Here is a 23,270-nt window from a genome sequence, read left to right on the forward strand (position 1 = left end):
GGAGAGGTAGGGAAAGGTTTAAGACAGCTGTTTTGAAATTGGGAGAGAACTGATTATGGACAAGCTATTTTTTCAAGCCCTGTTGAGGTGACAGTCATTAATTTTTATTGCAACCAGTCCTAGGAAGTTGGTTGTTTTTTTTTTTTTTAATTTTAGTGTTTTTGTTTTACTTCAATGTCACAATGTACTATTAGCTATTAAGTAGTTTGAGATAATTTCCTTCTCTCAGATTCATAAACACTGACAAAGTGATGATAATGTTAAGAGTAGTTAGGACAATTGTTATTGTCAGATATTAATATAGATTAATAACTAATATCCTGCATATGTGTCCCATGTATTTCATCAGTTAAGCTTCCACAGTCAATTCAAGTGAGTCTTAGACAAGAAGAATCAAACAAATACTTGAGGTTTTGGGGTTTTTTTTTTTTAGAAGATTTAAGTTGCTTTAGTGATTATTCTCTATTGCTTAGACTGTCTTAGTTCTGTTGTGTTCTGTGTTGCCATGAGTCTCTATTCTTTCAAGTCAGAAGTTTTTAGTTGGCTGATTAAAAGCATATACATATGCATTGCCTAAACCTCTAATACAATGGTGATTTAAATATCATAAAGGTTCATTCAACTTTTTTTTTCTGTTTTATTGTGCTTCACTTTATTGCAGTTTTTACAAATTAAAGGTTTGTGGCAACCCTGCATTGTCAGATGATGGTTAGCGTTTTTTTTTAATTAATTAATTTTTTTATTGAAGTATAGTTGATTTACAATGTTGTGTTAGTTTCAGGTGTACAGCAAAGTGATTCAGTTATATATATATTTTTTTATACATATATACATATATATATTCTTTTTCAGGTTCTTTTCCTTTATCACCTTTTAACTAATGAAAAGAAAGTTATTTCTGTACTGTTGTGACCAATTTAAAAAATATATAAATTACATTCATTGGCCTATCATTAACAAACTAAAATTATCCTTAGATAAGACATCACATCCATTAAATTTTGATATAGATAACCATATTTATTTAATGTTTGACAATTTATACTTGAACATTCTCCACTAGTAAGAAATAGCTTAGATGAATGAATAGCTCAGTATGGCTCCAGACTTCCTGCCACAATTGCCAAAAATGAACTGTACTGTTGATTTTTGAGACTTTGTTTGATTCATGTCAAATGGCAAATAAACCATATTACAGTTAGACATGGATATCCATCTACAGAATCGTTTTTAAAGTGTGCTCCATACTGTTATTTCAGTGTGTGATTTTGGCCTTTAAGAGACACGAGGTTGAGAAGTGGCATGTGTTAAGCCCCTTTTTCTGGACCAGGACTCATGCTGGGTTCTTCAGCTGCCTCCTGTGCTCTTCATCACAGTCCTGCAAGGGCACTGCTGGTATCCTCCTTCTCACCAATTCTCTCAAACTGAAAGATTATGGTGAGGTCTGAGAATAGCTGGATAATATTTAATCAGCATTCTTAAAAATAATTAACCTTTAGTCCCAAGAACAAAAGCTTACAGAAAAAAATACTTCATTTAAACGTATTAAAAAATGAATAGCATTTTAGTCATCTAAAAGTTAACTGCCATTGTTAATTACCTTGGTGTGTGTTATCATACTAAATTGTGTATGTTAAAATATAATCTTTACTAACTGGATCTTCTTTTAGAGACTCCTCTTGTATTTGAATTTGCTTCTAATTTATATTCAAGAAACATCTAAGTTGAATCCAATGTCTCTCTCTTTTTTTATTTTATTTTATTATTTTTTTTGTGGTATGCAGGCCTCTCACTGTTGTGGCCTCTCCCGTTGCGGAGCACAGGCTCCGGACGCGCAGGCTCAGCAGCCATGGCTCACGGGCCCAGCAGCTCCGCGGCATGTGGGATTTTCCCAGGCCGGGGCACGAACCCGTGTCCACTGCATCGGCAGGCGGACTGTCAACCACTGCGTCACCAGGGAAGCCCCCAATGTCTCTTTTTTTATCCCTCACAAGTAACCTTTACATTTTAAATTGTTGGCTTTAGAGGAAGGATACTCACGTTCAGAACCAAATGCGAGATAGATCAAGAGTCAGACAAATGAACTATTTGCATATATGAGGCTTATGTTTACAAATATACAGCTTTGTTACTTATTGCATAGTACCAATATTGGAGAATGGAGCTTAGGTCTGTGCAACAAAGGACTTCCTAGTTTCACCCTTGATATGGTTAAGCTTACTTACCCAGTCATTGGCAAAAGTGGGCAAGCCACACTCAGAGCAGATGAGAGTACATGTTCTCTTGAGGCAGGCTTACCCTAGAAGGAGGGAGAGGGACTGAGATACACCTTCTCATTTTCTTCTCCTGCAAGTTCATGGTCCTTAGGAACAAGAAGACCTGTAAGTGTTAATGTAATGATTTATATTAATTGGTAAATGCAATTACATCTTCACTGTCAATTTTCAAAATCTGTTAGATATATCAAATTATTCATATACTCTGTAACTTAATTTTAGATATTACATATATTTAGGGGAAAAAAGACAACATTTTAGAAAACTATAAAAATTCCTACCTCTCTTTTACTAATATTTAATAAAATTTTACTGAATAGCTTCATTTCGTAACAAATATATATTGAGCTGCTGCTTCCTGCATGCCATTATACAACACCATTCATTTGTTCCCCCTGAGTATACCAAAAATATTTTAGTTGAGGAGCAGCCAGGAAATTTTCTGAAATTTATTTAGGTGGATATTTAAAATGACCCTTATAAAAACAAGTTGAGCTGTGCTAATTCCCTCGCAAGGTGAACACTGTGCAAAGGTATAGTGATAGGGTTCCTGCAAAGTTTAATTCAGACAGTATATTACTGGGTGACTAAGAGCACAGCTTGGAATCAGACAGACCTAGTTTTGAATTCTGTCTCCACCACCTCCTGGCATCTACCTTTTCTAACCCTTAATTTCTTTTTCTGTAAAATGGGAGTAATGTGTAGGATTTCATGAGATTCGAATGACATTACATGTCAAGTATTTGAATAGTGCTAGGCACACTGTAAAGGCTCATTATATGATAATTGTTGTTATTTTTATTAAATTTGCTAAAAGGCTTTTTGTTCCTCAGCACTGTTTTTTTCATCTGGGTAATGAATGTCACATGTCTATTATAGAATCATCCCTCTGAGTTGAGTGTATTACCCACCAGTTCTCTTGCTCAACTCTCCCCTTTAACAGATGAGGGAACTAGGAACCAGAAAATTTTGACCAGAGTCCCTGTGGGTGGGAAGGTGAATCCCAGCTCTGTGCTCCATCCTCTGTGGTGCACATTTACATGCATGATTGAAGCACTATTTCCCACTATTTGTGGAAGGTGGTGAATACCTACCTAATATTTTTAGATTTAATTGTTGAAGTCAGTCACCAAAAAATCTCTTTTCTTTACTGTCTTATACATTCCGTGTTATCTAAAATGCCAGATACATGTTTTAGTCCCTGTACTTCTCCAGCCTTTTCTTGCTGCATTTCCCCTCTCATTGGAAAGACTCCAGCTTCACCCACGCCTTTTGATCTCTCAAGCTCCCAATCTCTTGCCCACGGTTTTAGCACAGTTCTTCTCACCCTCGTTCCTTGGCTCTTTGAATTGTGACCTTTTTTCATTATTCAGTATCATCCTTCTGGGTCAGTGTCATCTCAGAGAGCATTTCTGATAACCTTTTCTCACTCCAGGCTTTCCCTTTCAGTTACTCAGTTTACTTCCTTTATAATGCATCACTATCCAACATAATTTTGATTTTTAAAATAGCTTAACTTTTGTCTCCTGTGCTAAAATGTACATTCCGTGAAAACTGGAATTATATTTGCTTTATTTGCCTTTGTATTCACAGTTCTTTATTTACTTTTGTATTCAAGGTTCTAAATATTGCCTGGCATATATAGTAGACCAGTAAATATTTATGAGTGAATAAATGAAAGAGTGAATCAATCAGTAGTGTTGGATCACTAGATTAAAGATTGTTTATGTTAAAGAAGCAGTAGTTGTTCATTTCAGATTAGCAAGTAGGACATGGTCCTTTTTCTGTAACATTTGGCTTGGTCAATTCAAGCAACACAGCTTTTGAAAAAAATTTCCTTATGAAAATAAAGCTGTAAATATCAGGATTTGTATGAAAAGTTAGTTGCATTTTTAACAGTGTATTATCCACCCAGCGTGAAGACTGCTTGAATAACCATATGTTTATGCTAAGAAAAGAGCTATTTATTTTATGAAGTTGTCTTACTCTTAGGATAACATAGTGCTTAATAATTCTTAGGAGCAAAATATACATCAGTATATTCTGAATAATAAGAATACTTATCTACTTTAAATCAGTTTGTCAAAAGGCTTAATAGTTGCCTGAGCAAAATATACAATTGCTTTGTAAACACCTTCATTAGGCAGTTACATACTCATCTCTGGTGGAAGTAGAATGGCTATTCAAGCATGTGTCCTTCCTCACTAGAAACCAAATGGTGTAGATATTTTATTTGATAAAGATAGTTGATGGTTTATTTTAAAAGATACACTTTGAGTTGCAATATGTTATTTTTATATGGACTTAAAAAAGGAGGAAAGAAAGGAATGAATAAACTTTGTCGTAATCAACTGTGAACTTCAAGCCAGGTTGACTTTAGTAACCAAATTGCTTTGGTTTGATATTAATGTAGTCTTACAGGGCTGTGCTTACTGGGCATACTTTTTAAGTTTGTGAGATAAATTTGGTCAATAAATTGGCCATTCTTTTTATTTTTCTAAGACACAGAAATGTATTTAATAAAAACTTCAAGAGAGAGTGATGGGTAGAATCTCTCCTCCTCGAAAGTATGCTCAAATTTAAAATTGAGGCTTCTCAATTTCTAATCTATCTCCAATTTGTTTATTAAAGACTATGGGTATTTAGCAGGCAACATAGGTTAACTGTAAGCACATAACATTTATCAAAATCTCAGCAGAAAAACAATTTATTGAGGAGTTTCTGAAAAGAACAGTTTGTTTGTTCTTTGAGATAATTTAAAATTGTGTGTCAAGTTAAAGAACAGACTACCTGGCTAAAAGTATAACCTGTAGAACTGATTTATCATTTGTTTGGTACTTTCAGCTCAGTTTGAGGGTGATTGTAAGAAACATGGTGTCTATTGTAAGAATGTAAGAAACATTCCTATTACAAGGATATTATAAGTTGTATCCTTTTAATAGGATCCTTGGAAGAAAATCTTTACATTATGGTATGAAGAATAGAGGTACTTCGTTAAATATATGTTTTCCTTACCTAAGGACATTGAGAACCATGTAATTCATGAGGTTTTCTCTCCTGTATGTTTGAGCCAAAATTCGCGACTAAATATGGCAAATACAGACTTTTTTCCCCAGTCTACCTCCCTAGCCTTGGTTTTATTATTTGATTGGTTTTGTTCTTACTTTTTGTTTATATTCTCATATTATAATTTGTGTCCTTCATGCTACCTAAACATTTTCTAGAATTTGGTTGTGGGGGCAGGCAGCATACAAACAAACAGCCATATTCAGGGAACATCCCTGTAAAAGGCAGGGTGCTAGCTTGGCAAGGAACACAATGACGGGTAAGATACGTTTCCTCCCTTTGCGGTGATATTTGAACAGATAATAAGAATACAAAATATTGTTTAGTTAATATTACAGTAGAGGGCTATCATAATAGTTTTAGGAGACACAGAATTCTCTTTTAGCTATAAAGAACATTTAAAAAAAATATTTATTTGGTTGCGCTGGGTCTTAGTTGCAGCAGGTGGGCTCCTTAGTTGCGGCTCACCGGCTCCTTAGTTGTGGCAGGCAGACTCCTTAAGTGCGGCTTGCTGGCTCCTTAGTTGCCCCATGTGAACTCTTAGTTGCGGCATGTATGTGGGATCTAGTTCCCTGACCAGGGATCGAGCCCAGGCCACCTGCATTGGGAGCATGGAGTCTTATCCACTGTGCCACCAGGGATGTCCCACTATAAAAAACATTTTTTAAAACAATATTCCAGGATGCATCCAGTTATATAGCTATTATAATACTATTTCTTTTCCTATGACAGTCTATCCAGGTTTTATTTTTTTCATTCTCTTTGCTGAACCCATGCCAGTTTAAGAATGATTTATTCTAAAGTTCATCTAGTGTAGATTTTTGTAAAGACAAGTGTATTTCATGACCCTCTTATTCATTTTTATTCTAGTCTTTTCATTAGCAGTCTTGTTTTGGGAATTATTATGGTTAGAATTCAGAAATTCTGAGGTATAAGTTGAGTTTAGTAAATTCTGTATTCAGTCCAGGACTTAGCATTAGATAAGTCCCTGCTTTTACCATTATGTTTTCTAAATATAAACTTTAGAAGTTTATATTTTTTATAACTTTATATTTGTTTATAAATATAAAGTTTATATAAAGTTTATATTTATTTATAAACTTTAGAAGTTTATATTTATTTTCTAATTATAAACTTTAGAAAATATATTTACATTATATTTTCTAAAGTTTATTAGTAAGATTGATTTAAATTTTATAGATAACTGGTCTTTGGCTTTTAGATTTTGTTTATTTAATTATTCATTCAACAAATTATTTTACATGTATAAGAAAATGTGGTTAGATGGCATTTATTGAAAGAGATACATTTTAAACTTATTCAGATCGAAGTAACTATGCAAGCATACTTTCTTTTATTTGATTTTCAAGTCATACCACACTTTGAAAAGCACATAATAAAAGAAAAAAATTGACAATGCTGTATTAAAATTGTTTTTCTCATCACAGGTTTTTGGAAATGCTCCGCCAAATACAATGACAGAAAAATTTTCTGATCTTCTGCAGTTCACAACACAAGTCTCACGACTGATGGTGACAGAAATTCGAAGGAGAGCATCAAACAAATCCACAGGTATTTTTACAGAAACCAGCAAAAACTAATTTATTTGAATGGACAGTTTGGTAAAACTGTTGTCGAAATCTAACAGAAAATTGACCTGATTTTAAGCACATGGATTTCAGTACCAGTCCCCATTTCCATTCTTACTGTCATAGTCTTACTGTCAGCACCTTTTACTCTCAAGTGGAGTAGTTCTACCCAAGGCTACTTTCCTTGGACCACTACCACCCCTGACCTAACCCTTTTAACAGCACTCTGTTTCCTTCTGAACAAAATCCAAATTCCTAGCATGACATTCAACACAAACTCAGGACCTTGAAATACATATATATACCCACCATTTTTGCATACCTTTTTTTATTTCTTGTTTCCTTTTTCTATATTTCAACCAAATCGCGAGTTACTTATAGTCCCAGACATTTCTGTGCTCTTTTTTCTATCCTTGTGATGCTTCATTCAGGAAGGAGCATCTCCCCCATCTTAGTACATCTAAATCTTCTCAGCTTGGATTAAGTCACACTTCCTAGATAGAATGTTTCTTGATTTCCTTAATCAAAGGAAAAGTGTTCTCTTCTTAACTACTCAGCTTCACGAGTGGTGTTTATATATGTATCTTTATCTTTCTTTTAGACCATAAACTATTTACGAGTGTTTATATAACCTACGGTCTTTACCACAGTAGGCCTTTTATAAATGCTTCCTGAATAACTATTCTTATTCATAATTAGGTAATTTTAAACTTCATAAAGTATCATCCCACTTAATCAAGATTAAAATAAGATTTTTTGATTTTTAATTACCATTACTCATTTTCTAAATTAGCAGTATGTTTGAAGGATTTTATCTTAATTTTCATCTTGTTGCTTTGGTTTTTAGTGGTTGTTTGAGTGATAGTTTTCCTACTGAATCATTAGACCAAGAAATCAATAATTTAAGTTTTGTTTCTAGTGTCTCTTTGAAAAATCACTTATCGTTTCCACCCATTGAATTATTATCTTTCCAATTGTAACGGTAATGCCTTTGTTATATAATACTTTTTTTTTTTTTTTTTTTTTTTTTTTTTTTTTTTTTTGCGGTACGTGGGCCTCTCACTGTTGTGGCGGCTCCTGTTGCGGAGCACAGGCCAGGCACGCTCAGGCTCAGCGGCCGTGGCTCACGGGCCCAGCCGCTCTGCGGCATGTGGGATTTTCCCGGACCGGGGCACGAACCCGTGTCCCCTGCATCGGCAGGCGGACTCTCAACCACTGCGCCACCAGGGAAGCCCTATAATCCTATTTTTTAATTTAGTTTTTACTTTTAGTTTTAAAAGTATATAGGTGCATGGTTTTAAGGGTCAAATAGTTGATAGGTTTATTAAAAACAGTATCTCCCTTCCATCATCCTGGTTCATCCTCATTTTGCACTCCTAAGATACACTGATTTTTTACGTCTCTTAACTTTTTTTGATATTTACCTCTGTGTCTCTAACTAATGTGCTTATACTGTGTGCCCTTGATTTTTCATATTTAGATACCATCTCCAGGCTTACCACAAGAGAAGTGAGACTTTTAAGCTCACCACTATCCCACAGATTCTCACTTCTATATCCCCATATCATTCTATCATAATTTGATTAGATCAGTATTCATTATATTATTGTGACTGAAAACATTATACAAAGATGAGCCATATGATATACTCTGATTACTCTTTCTTTCTTGAAAACTTGTCCACCTCTATCAATCAGAGTTAATAATTGCCTTTTTTAAAAAAAACTAGTTTTCTACATTTTCATTATGCATTCTTCCCCTACTCCTCTGTTTTTCTGAATTTCCCCCCAATATCATTGAAGACATCAGATATTCTGTCAGTTTCATCTTCTTGCAAATAGCTCTTCCAGAACCTTCTGGTTTGCTTTAATCTGTAGTAGTTGCTCTCTAGGCCAGCTGGACAGCTGTCACTTTTTCATCTTCACTCACGTCATCCTGGGATGTTTTTCCACTTCTTTGGGATAGAACCTCTGTTTCCAAAATCTCATGTCATCTTTCTTCTCAAATTAACTTCCTCATTTTTGGTAAAATATTTTTTCCAGCAGCCTCCTGAAAAAGGATGCAGGGCAGTTATTATTTTGGTTTTTGGATTTTGTATTTGTTTTTAGAAATCTGTGAGTGAGTGCTTCCCTGGTGGCACAGTGGTTGAGAGTCCACCTGCCGATGCAGGGGACACGGGTTCGTGCCCCGGTCTGGGAAAATCCCACATGCTGCAGTGTGGCTGGGTCTGTGAGCCATGGCCGCTGAGCCTGCGTGTCTGGAGCCTGTGCTCCGCAACGGGAGAGGCCACAACAGTGAGAGGCCCGCGTATCACCAAAAAAAAAAAAGAAATCTGTGAGTGAAAATTCCTTTGACTCTTGCTATATAAAATGAGTTCCTTCCCCTTAACCATGGAAGGTGACAAGCTTTCAGGTACTGGGCTTAGAACAAACTTTATCACATCATACAGGATGGCTTTATTGCAGAAAGGGGAACTTGTAGAACCAGGCTTCAACAAGAGAAAAGAAGGCACAGATCCATCACCCTCGTTATCTCACAGAAGTGTGCTTGGGATATTCCCCACCCAGAGCATGAATGCAGTCATAATGGTGAAGAAACACCATTTGTGATCTAAGCTGTTTGAGTACTGAATCTGAGTTCTTATTGGATGTTTCTAGGAGTTGTTTGAGAATGCTAGCTGTTTAGTTCCAGGAGACTTGGGGGCTCAGGGGAAGCTACAGGCCCTCCCACAGGGAGTGGAAGCTACGAGTGTCATAGAAAATTAAGCTTGGGTGCAGCACCTCTGGGAACATGGTCAGTGGGTCCTTCTCCAGGCAGCCTAGGTTGAACTCCCAAGGTTATTTTGGAAAATCTCTCAGCTCGCATTACATTTATCCTCCTTTCGGTGGATATAAGGTTCTAGATTGGAAATCATTTTATCTCAGAATTTAAAAATAACTTCTCCATCATATTTTAGATTCCTATACTCCTAGTAAGAAATCTGAAGCTACCTAAATTCTCCATTCTTTCTCTGTGGCCTGTATTGTGTGTGTTTGTGTGTGTGTTTTATAAAAGCATTTAGAATCCTCTCGTTGGCCCTCCTCTTCTAAAATTTCATGATAACATGCCTTGGAGTGGACCTATTTTTATACATTATGCTGAGTACTCACTGGACCTGTTTAGTCTGGAAATTCATATCCTTTAATTTTGAGAAAGGTTTGTGAATTGTTTATATAATAATAACCTCCCCTCTGTTTTCTCTTTCTTATCACGTGTACCCCTAAGACTGTCCCTCTCATTTTCTTATCTTTCCTCTCATTTTCTGTCTTTGCTTTTTTACTCTCTTTGCTAGGAGAGCTTTTTGGTTTTACCATATATTCCTTCCGTGGGTTTTTTTTTTTTTTCCCCCATTTGTGACATGATACTTTTAATTTCTAAGAGATTGTTTTTTTCTTTTTTTATTAATGTCTTTTGCTTTCCTTTCATGGCTTCTCTTAACTCTCTGAGGTTTCTTTTTCTTTTCTTTTTTTAAAATTTCTTTTCAGATTTTTATCTTCCTCCACAGTCTGTTTCTTTCAGGTAGTCTTTTTTGTTACTTTATTTTTGTCTCTTTTATATTAGAGAATGTCCTCCTGTGTCTCATCCTTGGCCCTCTACTGCTGTATAAGAATGGAATCTTGGAAAGTTGCTGGGTAGCTTTGTAATTGTGGCTGGAGCTTGCCTGGGCCTCAGCCTAGGGTTATTTTGCTGAGTCATTCTGTTGACCATCTTTCCCTTGAGCTAGACAGAGTCCCCAGAGAAGAATGTCCAGTGTTTACTTAGACAGTATATGTCTGACTCTGAACATTTTAGAAGCAAGTGTCTGAGGACCCTCAACATTTAGTATCAATACATAAGCTTCTATTTTATCTTCATGATGAGCGCACAACTGTGCCTGGTGTAATGTCACTGTCCCCCCTCCACCCCAATCCAAACATCCTCTGTTTTTCTTTTTAGTGAATAAATCTCTAGTCTAGTACCCACACAGTAGTGGGGATCTGGAGGTCTAGCTGCTCTTACACAGACTTCACCAGTCCTTCTGTGTACAGTCCCACATTTACTTCTGCTTCTAAAGGTACTTAGTGCCACCAATTCCTGAGCCTCTTGGAGGTTGTGTTGTAGTTAGCTGCTTTTTTGTATTTTCCTTGTACTTGCTTTAAGATTCTAGAGTCTGCTAAATCAGTTCCCACTGATTTCTCTGCTGTTTTAGTATCCAAAACGTTGTTGTTTTCACCTTTCCTATTTTCTTTGTTTTTATGGGTTTATGATTTTTTTAAAAAAATCCTTAAACAACAATTTTAGTGGGCGTATTAGTCTGCTTGGACTGCCATAACAAAATATCATAGACCAGTATAAAACAGGAATTTTTTTTCACAATTCTAGAGGCTGAAAGTCTAGGAGCATGGTGCCAGCATGATTGGTTTCTGGTGAGATCTCTCTTCCTGGCTTGCAGATGCCACCTTCTCAATGTGGCCTCACCTCCAGGAGAGAGAGGTCTCTGGTGTCTCTTCATATAAGGGCATTAATCCCATTACAAGGGCCATACCCTCATGACCTCATCTAAACCCAATTACCTCCCAAAGGCTCCATCTCCAAATACCATCACATTAGGAACTAAGGCTTCAAATATGAATTCTGGGGGGGGGCACAATTCAGTTTATAGCAGTGAGGTTTCAGGACAGAGAAGAGATAAATGCATGTGCTTAACCTTCCATCTTTAATGGGGGACCCATTATGGAGTCTTTGGAGCAACAGCCATTAAAGTATTTTTAGATTGAGGACAAAATCTCTTAATCAGAAGCTGTACATTATATGAATTGATGTATGGATTTTAAAATGAGGCAGTTTTAATTATATTTGTAGTCCTTGAAGCAGGTCTGGTGAGAGGTGGTCAAGATAGTTTAAGGTAAACTTCCTGTCTTTTCCCTTCTCCACCAGAATGGGATTGCATCCTTTTTTTATCTTTATTGATTTCAGTTGTTCCTATACAAGTGAAAAGTTTGTCTTAAATATAAGATTTCTGTGTTTTATGCCTTTTTAGCTATTTTAAATAGGTAGTATGAAGGGAAATTTCTTTGTCACATGTTGACTCCTGTCATTGCATTTTCTTTTTTGAGTGACAGCCCTAGATTAGAAAAAAAAATTCCAAAGCTTATTTATACTCTGTTCGCTGTTGCTGTCTTTATGAATACCTAATCTGCATGTTTGTAGAAAAACATTTTTCTACACTGGAGATTTATTTTCCTAAATCTTTTTACAGTTTTATATCCATAGGGAAATAATGAAGAGTATCTTAAATGGAGGAGATGTCGCCTTGTTAATTACAATAATAGTTACATAATTTTTTTTTTAAACTTTCTATTTTGAAATAATTATGGACTCACAGGAAGTTGGAAACATAGAGAGAGCCCCTTGTGCCCTTCCTTCTTCCATTGGTGACATATTGTTTGCCAGGTATTTTAAGATACATTTTTTCATATCATGTAATTCCATGTAAGTTTTAGTTTTAAACTTTTGAAATTCGTTAACTTCAGAATCCAGTGAGATTCAATTCAATTTTGTGTAAGTTTTACCTCCACAGGAGAAACCTTTCCAAATCACCCTATCTCAAATAGATCTTTTATCCTGTATCTCCACACCAGTGAGTATTCAGTCACCTTAAATACTTCCTTTAGAGGTTTGGCGTCATCTGAAAGTACCTTGTTTATTTACTTATTTAATATTATTGTCTCTTGTGTTCACCCCTGTAAAAGAATGCTTGTCACAGATTAGGTGCTCAAAAAATTTTTACTGATTTTGACATAGGATTTCTCTGTGCTCCCCCCTACCCCATTATGCTTTAAGAGTTAGAAGAGTGTTAGAAAAGCCAGCTTACTGATGTTTAAGAGAGAAAAGCATAGTTTTGGAGTGTCTCCTCTGTCAGCCTTGAAGAACTCTGGCTTTTGGAATCCTTGTTCTCTTCTTTCATTTTTAGTTTTGAACATTGGAAGTTTCTTTTGATCAGTGCTGTTATCAAAAGTACTTTCGTGGAGATTTTTTGATATTTTGATTTTTCTAGTAAAAAATTCTAGATGTTGAGGATCTAGGTACATCCTAAATCATCTTTCTTCTTGCATATCCCATTCTGGTTTTCCGATTGATCAATTGATTTCTATTGTGGTAAAAACACTAACATGAGATCTGCCCTCTTAACAAACTTTTACATGTACAGTACAGTAAATTGTAAGTACAATGTTGTACAACAGATCTCTAGAACTTTTTCATATTACACAACTGTAACTTTATACACATTTATCAGCAACTTTCCATTTCTTACTCCTCTCAGCCTTTGGCAACCACCATTCCACTTTCTGCTTCTATGAGTTTGGCTGCTTTCAATACCTCACATAACCTTTTATTTTATAGGAAGTTATCATTGAAAGTAATTTTTGTTATGATTTACATGCACATAATTTTTCTCCAAAAAGAAGCAGGTGGAATGAGTCCTCTGTTATTCTTTTGAAAATTGGCTCTATCTGTTGTGCATCAGAGAAAGATTATTTTTCCAGGGCTCCTCTGAATTTGGTGTGAAATACTTTGTTTGTTACCTAATCACCATTCACATATCAAGTCTTTTTACCAGATCACTTCTAACATTCATTGTAGATATCTCAGTAGGAACCATGCTTATTGGCAATTCTATTGTTTAAATCTATCCATCAGAAGTTAGTAAAAATGGAAAATTTTAGGTAGGTCAACGTGCAAAGTGGGTACATGGGCTGATTTGTAATACAGTAGTCCTCTTCTCTCTGTCTCTCTTAATTCTCTTGGTTATAGCCTCCCTGTGGTTTTCTTAAAAATCTATAGTGACTTTCAACTAATTTGAAAAAATATATAATTTTGTAGCCATATTGTTTACAGGACATGGCTTAAGACTTTTCCCTATCTCTTCTAGTTATTTGTTAAGTTCAGCCATGCAGTCTGTTTAATTCTAAGGTCAGTCACATGGTCGATTTTACATCATTGAAAGAGAAAATTCCCACCTGTGTAAAAATAGTATCTTCAGTTTATTGTTAATGACTTTGCTGCATGCTAGGTGCCACTGTTAAGCCCAGTGCTGTAATCCCCACTGGGCAGCGGCCCAGTGATAGAGAAGCCAAATGATGCTTACCACAGTTGGCACCTGGTGCAGCATCTTGTGGTGGGATTAGTATAATGTAGTGAATCCCCAATTAGACAACCCAGCCTTTTTTTTTAAACAGAAAAACAGTGTGCCCCGCCGTCCTCCAAGGATTTCAAAGCCACAACACCTTCAGGTAATTTCATTCCCAAGGTGTGATGATGTATTATCAAATTGAAAGAAGCATGGAAGCTATGAGTCCTAATACTATTTTTCTCACTAACGTGGAAGTGGGTTTTTTTGGAAGGGAGGTGTGGGAATGGGTGTTTAGGGCTTGGTTTCTTCATTAATGAAAAAAGTGTAATAGTACTATTGATGTGTCTCACATTATCATCCTGAAGCATAAGTTTGAAAATGACTATGCTTTAAATGGACTTTGCAAAAGGAAAAATTATTGTATTACACTTATTATTAACACACTTTGTGTTCTGGTTGTTCTGAATGCAGTCTAATTGAATTTACTTATACTCTCTCAGTCTAGACTGGGAACTTAACATTTCCTTTAAAACTGTCTACATATTCTTATTTAATCTAATAATGAGCTCTGCTAACTTCATTTCTGTATTTTTTTGGCCTAACTATGTGTACTGAAATGCAGCATGCAAGCTAAAGCTTAAATCAAAATGATTGGCAACTCTCAAGATGGGCTGTTAATATGTTCTTTTTATTATAATCTTATAATCTTAAGTTAAATCAGTGTTTAAATTTGTATTTGTTAAAAATTGGTGAAAATAAAAGATCATAATGCAATATTTTTTGACTAGGAGCGTTTTTCAAAGTTTTAAGAAATTCTGTGGTTTATGGAGGTTTAATATGTTGTCCACATAATTTTTTAAAGATAGCACTAAATGTTACATACTTTTACAATGAGCTTCTTGATTTATTTAAAATGAAAACTCGGAGATCCCATCAAGTTGTTTTGCATGGCAACCTACTGAAGTTAGTAGGTGAAAGTAAAATAGTTCTTCTGAATGTGTTTGTTGTGTAAAGATAGTCTGTTTTATCAATGAGAGTTTCCAATCTCTCCCGCATCATTCAGCCACAACTATTGTCAAGACTTCTTTGTATGCACCTGTAATTCAAAGCCAGATAACATAATTATACATTATTGCTGATGTAACTGAAGTCTCTATCTTCTTCTCAAAAAAGAGCAGTTGTTATTATTAAGTTGGTAAAATTGTTAAAGGGACACCATTAATAATTATACTGTCTTGATCCTTTTTAAGGTTTATTTTCATACGTATTATCTCATTTAATCAGCTCAGCAATCTACTGAACTGTTGTAATGTTTAATAACAAATAGGACATTTTTGAAAATACATTGTCTTATCTTGAGGAATATCTTAATGTTCATTGTCAACCAAAAGGAAAGAAACCACACACTTTTGTAAATGCCATTGATCAGATAGATATATGGAACTGTTTCAAACCAAGAGTACATTTTTGGTGTTTTGGTTCTCAAAATAATCATTGGCATTCATTGTTCATAATTGGCAACTTGTTGAATAGCAGTGAAAAAACATATTTGTCCAAACTTCTTTTAATGTTAATAGTGTTAAGTACTATGGGTGGAATCTGGAGTCACTCAAAATGTGTCTTATCTGTAGGTTTCTAGATTCTGTACCAGGGAGATAAATTTGTTTATCTTTTAAAGTAGGCTTAGTTCTTCAAAATATTTTTTTGCCTCTGTGAGAGACATAGGTGGTATTGATCAGTTGATTTACCAATCAGTGTTTCTTTTTTTAATGAAATAGAATTTTATTACATTTGTGTAATTGTAAAATAAGCAGTTTGAAGACTGCAGGTATTTTTTTTTTAAGATGTTGAGTTACGAAATTGGAAATGCACAATTCAAAACCAAAGTCGCCTGGTTATGAAGAAGCCTAGGAAATGAAAGCATAGCATGTCAGCCTTTGATTAAGAATTTTAGCCAACTGGTAAGGAGCTGTTTTCCTTACATGAGCATTTAATTACTATCAAGGAAAGACTGCTCATGTTATATAGCAAATGGCTGGGGTCCATTGTAGGCATGCAGGAAAAATTTGCAGGTTAGTTTTTACCAATGATCTTAAACCATGATTGCTAAAGATGGTTTCTCAATGGTATTCTTTTATTTGTTTTCTTCTTTCTCTATTTAATCAGCCTTGAACATTGCTTTCTTTGTATTACTCCCCTTTCAAAACTTTCGGGAATCTCTGTTACCCATAATAAATGCAAACCTCCTGATGTTCTTGAGAAGTTGAATTCAGTGTGTCCTTCTTTGATCTCCCTGGGTTGATTTATTCACTCATTTAACAGGTGTTTATTGAGTGCCCACTTAGTGCCAGTGATGTGCTCCATACTGGGGATCAGCTCTGAACAAGGCTGACAAAGTCTTCTCCCATGGTGTTTGTTTTCTAGAGAGGGACAAGAGACTATAAAATCAGTGAGCATGAATACAGTGATTTCAACATTTACCAGATACTGAATACCCGAAGTAAGCCAGGGTTCTGTTGACTTCTCTTTTCCAGTAAAATTTTTTTTATCACTATCTTTATCTTTTACAGGCTAAGCAGCCTGGATTTGAATATAAGTTCTGTCCCTGACTCTAGGCAAATTACTTATCCTCTCCATTTCTCAATTTATATTATAATAAGGGGTCTAAGAAGAGAAAATAACTTACAGGGTTCTACATAAAGATTAAATGAGTTGAATCTGCAAGCACTTAAAACAGTGCTTGTTGGGCTTCCCTGGTGGCGCAGTGGGTTGAGAGTCCGCCTGCCGATGAAGGGGACGCGGGATCGTGCCCCGGTCCGGGAAAATCCCACATGCCGTGGAGCGGCTAGGCCCGTGAGCCGTGGCCGCTGAGCCTGCGCGTCCGGAGCCTGTGCTCCACAATGGGAGAGGCCACAACAGTGAGAGGCCCGCGTACGGCAAAAAAAAAAAAAAAAACAGTGCTTGTTGTACAGTTAAGACTCAGTAAAAATAAGGTATCTTAAAAAAATTTTCCTTTAACATGTTCTTTCAAATGGAAGTATATAAAGATGAAATATGTCCAGCACAGTATCATGTGTAAGTTTTGTATCATTCAATTATTGAATAAAACACTTTTATCTTGATTGTCTTAAATGTCTTAAAGGAAAGAATACCTCTAAAGTAATCTAAATTCTATTCTACATCCTGTGTCTTTATGACGTGTGTTAAGTATACGTTAGTAACTTAACATGTTGGTTTACAGTGAACAGATTGGACTTATTTTCTGACTTTAATTCATCTACTATTACAATGTAAAAATTGATGAACTCTGTGCTGATAAAATTAAATGCATGGTTAAGGATTTATCCATTTTCCCTTATCCTTAAAAACATAATCAACTAAGTTGACTTTCAAAGATTCTTCCAACATTACAGTTCTATGAATGACTCCCTCACTGTTTATCTCTTCCTAGTGTCAGCTGTTCAGGTCACCCCTTGTGTGTATCACTGAGCCAACCTCCTAATTTGTTTCCCCCATCAATCTCTTTGCCCTTAAAGTTTGTCATACACATCACTCTAAATTAATAGTCTTAAAATAATCCTTTCATCATCTACTTTGCTCAAGAAACTACATTTGCTCCCTCTTGCCCAAAGAGTCAAATACAGACAGCCCTTACCTTACCTTCCTTCGTAAGGAGGCATTTTCTGTCACTACTATTGATATTAGACTCTAATTCTCAGCATATGCTCTTCTAGAATGTGAACCCTATGTTATTACAGTTGTTCCTCTTGATCATTCCTCTAGCCATACTTTTGTTTTAATACAGTGTGCCTAATCTCTCTGTTTCCATCCCTCCCTCCCAGTTTCTAGAGAGACTTGTTTTCCAGGCAGGTTTAACTCAAATTTCCCCTATTCCATGACTCTTTTTGACTAGTTTGTGACGTACCTTTTCCTAAAATATATAGGTTGACTTTTACATTTCTGTATTGATATGATGACATCTACATATACCATTAAAACATTGCTCTCTTTAACATATTTTGTATGTGATTTCTTTTCACCTAATGACTTCCCTTTGGTTTTATAGAGGCTGCAAGTCGGGCCATAGTCCAATTCTTGGAAATCAATCAGAGTGAAGAAGCCAGTAGAGGTTGGATGCTTCTGACAACAATTAATTTGTTAGCATCCTCTGGTCAGGTAAGTTCTTGGCTTTCATGTTTGAAGCGTCTTTTTATCCTCTTGGGATTTTGTGAAATTAAATTTATCATCATATCCAAATAAGATTTTATGATAATCTGTGTATTCTTCTAATTCTTCTTACACATTATTTTGTGCTTCTCACAACATCTCTATAAGGAGGTTAATGTTTCCATTTTACACATGAGGAAATGCTTAAATTAGAACAGTGTTTTCCATCTTTGTCACATCATAGCACACATAGAGCATGGTACCATTTGTACAGCACACTGGGCAAAAAGATGGGCTACCTGTGGCTGGAGGGAAGTAGCCCAGGAACTGCATTTCTGTAACCCATGTTAGGGAAACTTTGACTTGGAAGAGTCATCTAAGATTCATCTAATGTCACTTAGCTAATAAGGAATAAGTGACATGGAAAATACTTTAAAATTTTTCTAACTTCTATGCAAAATAAGGAAATATTGACATTTTCAGGATAATACATATTTCCATCCTACTTGATTTTTTCTGGAGATTGCTTTTTTTCCCTTTAAATCAGCTTTAAGCATCTGTCATGATACATATGGCATGTAGTCATTTATGTGCTGTTTGAATACCCGATTTGTGACCTGTGATGTTTTGGGGATGAAGGAAGTTTATTCAGCCTTCTAAAATCCAGAGTATAATTACCTTCAAAGTCCACACGAATCTTGAGAATGACTATTGTCTAAATTACTATGGGCTTTCAAATACCTCATGGAATTTACAAAAGTAAATGTGGCACCAATCATACTACCGTGACAGGCCGCAGGAGAAACAGTGCACATTTCTTAGTAACCATATCCTGGAACCAGTTACTAGCCTAAAGTAAGCAGCACTAGAATTTTTTTTCTTTGGAATGGCCTGTTTCCTTTTTAATTTGCTGGGTTTTTGTTTTGTTTTGTTTTTTATTTATTTTATTATTTTATTTTATTTTAAATTTTTATTTTATATTGGAGTATAGTTGATTTACAATATTGTGTTATGTTTTGTTTTTTAAATCAGAAAATGAATAAGACCAACTTGTACTGATTTACCTGGGACTATCTGAGTTATGGCATAGAAGGCCCATATCCCAGGAAACCCCTCAGTCCTGGGCAAATGGAGATGTTTATTCACCCTAAGTACTAAGTAACCTTCAGATAGTCCTAAAGTAGACCATTGTTTTCATGTCTATGGCCATATCAAGTGACTATCAAAATACCAATTCTACTTACTATCGATGGTAGCTATAAATGCCTCTATGTTACTGTACCAAAGTTTGGTTTGGCTTAGAATAATACATAAAATAATAGTGTTTAGTTGGAATATTTCTAAGTTTTATTCATATTTTCTGTAGATGCACTATTTTTCTTTCTCTCTTGTGAGCATAGACTGTGTCATACCATAACACCTAGAACATGGTAGAAAATCAGTAAATGTGTATTAACTTAAATGTGCACAAATGGATAGACCAATTTAAAAGCATAAGAAAAGAATCACTTAAAAAAATTACAAATGTTGCCGATTACCAGTTTGGATACCCAGTTGTACTTTTAATCTATCCGTTATAAGATGAAAATGAAAAATCATATCATTTTGCTTAATATGAAGGGATAGCTAGTAATAGTCTAACTGGAAAAAGACATTTTAAAAAGAAAATTCAGGGTTATGTTTTTTTTTTGTTTTGTTTTGTTTTGTTTTGTTTTTTGCGGTACGTGGGCCTCTCACTGTCGTGGCCTCTCCCGTTGCGGAGCACAGGCCTCGGACGTGCAGGCTCAGTGGCCATGGCTCACGGGCCCAGCCGCTCCGTGGCATGTGGGATCTTCCCGGACCAGGGCACGAACCCGTGTTCCCTGCATCGGCAGGCAAACTCTCAACCACTGCGCCACCAGGGAAGCCCCAGTGTTATGTTTTGAGCTGACTTAATTGTTTGCATGCTATCTTCTGTTGGCAGCAGTGAGATAGAGATGACAAAAACATGGTCCTGAATCAACATGTAGATGACAGAGATGAAGTGGATGAAGATAATACCATAAAATGCAATAATGGGCTATATGTAGTACTATGAAAATAGAAATGGAGTTGTAAATTTTGTAGGTGAGGGTAGGAAGAAAGATGAGGAATTAAAGAAAGTTTCAGGCATGAACAAACGTTTAAATTGAGAGTCAGATGGAGACATGGGGTGTCTAGAAACAATAAATGGTAGATGAGAACTGCAGAGAGCTTTTGAGTATTAGAGGAGGGAAATGATAGGGGATATGTAGAAAGGGGCCAGATCTTGGAAAGGATTGTTCCTTAGGCTCTCTCTTCTCCCCGTCACCTGGCTACTGTATTAGTTCAAGCCCGGCCGTTCTTACAGTTTTCGGTACTAGTTTCCTAGTTGCTCTCGCCTTCCTGCTCTTTAATCTATGGTCTATACTATCACCAGCTAATTTTCTAAAATCTGATTCTATAACTCCTTTGTAACACTTCATTGGGTCTCCAATCCCAGCAAAATAAAAGTAAAATGGGAGACCACACGCATAGGTCATTGAGTATGTATAAACCATGGACCACTTAACCCGCTCTCTAACCTCAGACAGGGTATATAAGTGATGAGCCTCAGTTGCTCCCTTTGTAAAGTAAGGAGCGTATAGTAATAAAATCTACCTTGTAGGGATGACTTGAGAAATAGGTGACAGCATGTATTTAAAGTGCTTAGCTTTATGCCTGTTATATAATAAACACTCATTAAAGATTAGACATTATTATTGTGGCTTTTCAGGAGTCAGCAGTTTTGGACTCAGGTTCCTGAAACATTCTGTACCATATGGCCTAAGCTCCTGTTTATCTTCCAGGTGATCTTTCCCCTCTTGTTTTAATTCCAACACTTTTCCATTCTACTCCTGCCAGTGGTGATCATTCCCTTTTATATTAGCCTGAATGTACTACCATTGTTACACGTAAGAGATTAAATCATAGTTATTAACAGACCTGCTTCTGCTCTAGACTACAGTCTTCTGAAGGGCAGGGATCCTTCATCATTGCATGCCAAGCTCCCAACACACTGACTGACATACCCTAGGCATTCAGGAAATGTTTAATGTCAAAATTAATAAACAGATCAACAGATGATGCTAACCTGTTGATCTCCGGCATGGAAAAACTTTCTATTCCAAACTGTACCATGGAAAGATTTTTATAATTATTATAGCATATTTCTTAACAGTGCTGAAATGTTCACCATAAGAATGTCTAAAATTTCTTCCTTTAGTAATCTTTGAAAATAATGTAGAAATTTTTTTGTGTCAGTGATGGCTATATCCTTCAAGTGCCCTTCCAACCCTAAGAATCTACAATAAAAATAAAAGTGATAGTAAAGCAACTACTAATATATAGTTTAGTACTCAGTGTTTCTTTGCATTTGTTATATAACCCTCATATTAACCCTAAGCGATATGTACTATTATATCCATTTTATAGGAGAGAAAGGTGAGGTCTAACAAAATTAGTTTGCCTAATAAGTTCATGGTTAAAATCTTTTCTAAATCCTAAAGTTTATGTTCTTTGAAACATGCTGCCTCTTAATAGTCAACCTAATAAATACCTTACTAAATAACAAACTTCTCAATATTTGGTTACAGCAAATTTGTCCAAATAGGAAATATGTATTTGTCAGCATGGAGTCATTTTAATTTTTTTTCAAGCATTTAAAAAGTTATTTTGACATATAATTTTCTGGCTTAAAATTTGAGCTTACTTAGCTACACCAAGTACAGTTATGTCTATCTGTCTATCTGTCTATTCACTTATTTATCGGTTTGTTTTCCAGAAAACCGTGGACTGCATGACAACGATGTCAGTGCCTTCCACCCTGGTTAAATGTTTATATCTGTTTTTTGACCTTCCACATGTGCCTGAGGCAGTTGGAGGTGCACAGAATGAGCTACCTCTAGCAGAACGTCGTGGACTACTCCAGAAAGTTTTTGTACAGGTATGGAAGGTGCTATTTGCCTGGCCATCTATATCATTCTATTTAAAGTGTAACAGGTACACTCCTTAAATAGATGTCCTGCCTATTCCATTTTCTATAGTATTTCATGCTGTTTATTATAAGTTCACTTTATCTCATCTGTCACATTTCTTGAATCTGCACATTTCTTTTGAAGAATATTTAGATGAGGGATTAACAAGTTTGTTTCTCTGAACAGAGGTTACCTTTAATATAGCAAAAACATCTCTAAAATGAACTAAGCAAGGAAAACTTTTATTGACAATATAATTAAGTTTTGCATAATATTTCTTCTAATGTCAAGAAATTCTGTTTTGTTGCTATCTATATATAGGAAGTCCTTAGCCTATAAATATTTAGCTTAGAAAAGACAGTTTATTTTAGTGGCTGCTGCCACCTCCTCTGCTTGCTTCCTATAAAGCCCTTCTTTCCCACTGTTGCCACTCTTCTTTTAATAGCATTAGCAGATTAAGTATACCTTTGTTAGCTAGCCTGGAAATATTATCATCATTTTGATATCCTTTCTTGGGAGAAAATTTTCAAAACAAACAAACTACAAACATTTAGAATATAATCTGTCCATGTAAAAATACATGTTTGACACAAGACGATAAATACTGCATGGTTCCATTTATAAGTAAAGTGGTCAAACTTTTAAAAGTAGAGTGTTGGTTGCCAGGGGCTGGGAGGTGGGGAACAGAAAGTTGTTGTTCCGTGTTACAGAGATTCAGTTTTGCAAGAGGAAAATGTTCTAGAGATGTGTTGCACAATAATGTGCATGTAGTTAACACTACTGTACTCTATATTTGCATATGATTTAAGATGGTTAAATTTTGTTATGTGTTTTTATGCCTCAATTTAGAAAACCAACACCTGTTTGAGTCCCGTTTTCTGAAATAAGATGCCAAGGATTTTGGGAAAGATTAAATGAATAATAACCAAAGCTATGGTTCTCTGCTTCAGACATAGTAGACATGAAATAAAAATATTTATTTTTTAATAAATAAATGTGATTCCTG

At 35.6% G+C, this 23,270-nt stretch overlaps 1 protein-coding gene across 1 annotated transcript in view; it reads left to right on the plus strand.

Annotated features, from left to right (window-relative positions):
* The window catches only part of WDFY3 (WD repeat and FYVE domain containing 3), a 176,119-nt gene that overhangs the window by 5,235 nt on the left and 147,614 nt on the right, over positions 1-23,270 (plus strand). The window contains exons 2-4 of the mRNA XM_007447515.1: positions 6,791-6,914; positions 18,151-18,260; positions 22,072-22,233. Of these exons, the coding sequence (XP_007447577.1) occupies positions 6,791-6,914; positions 18,151-18,260; positions 22,072-22,233 (396 nt within the window). The remainder of the gene's footprint in view (positions 1-6,790; positions 6,915-18,150; positions 18,261-22,071; positions 22,234-23,270) is intronic.

This window comes from Lipotes vexillifer, unplaced genomic scaffold (genome assembly GCF_000442215.2).
Source record: "Lipotes vexillifer unplaced genomic scaffold, Lipotes_vexillifer_v1.1 scaffold747, whole genome shotgun sequence".
Classification (NCBI taxonomy): Eukaryota; Metazoa; Chordata; class Mammalia; order Artiodactyla; family Lipotidae; genus Lipotes; species Lipotes vexillifer.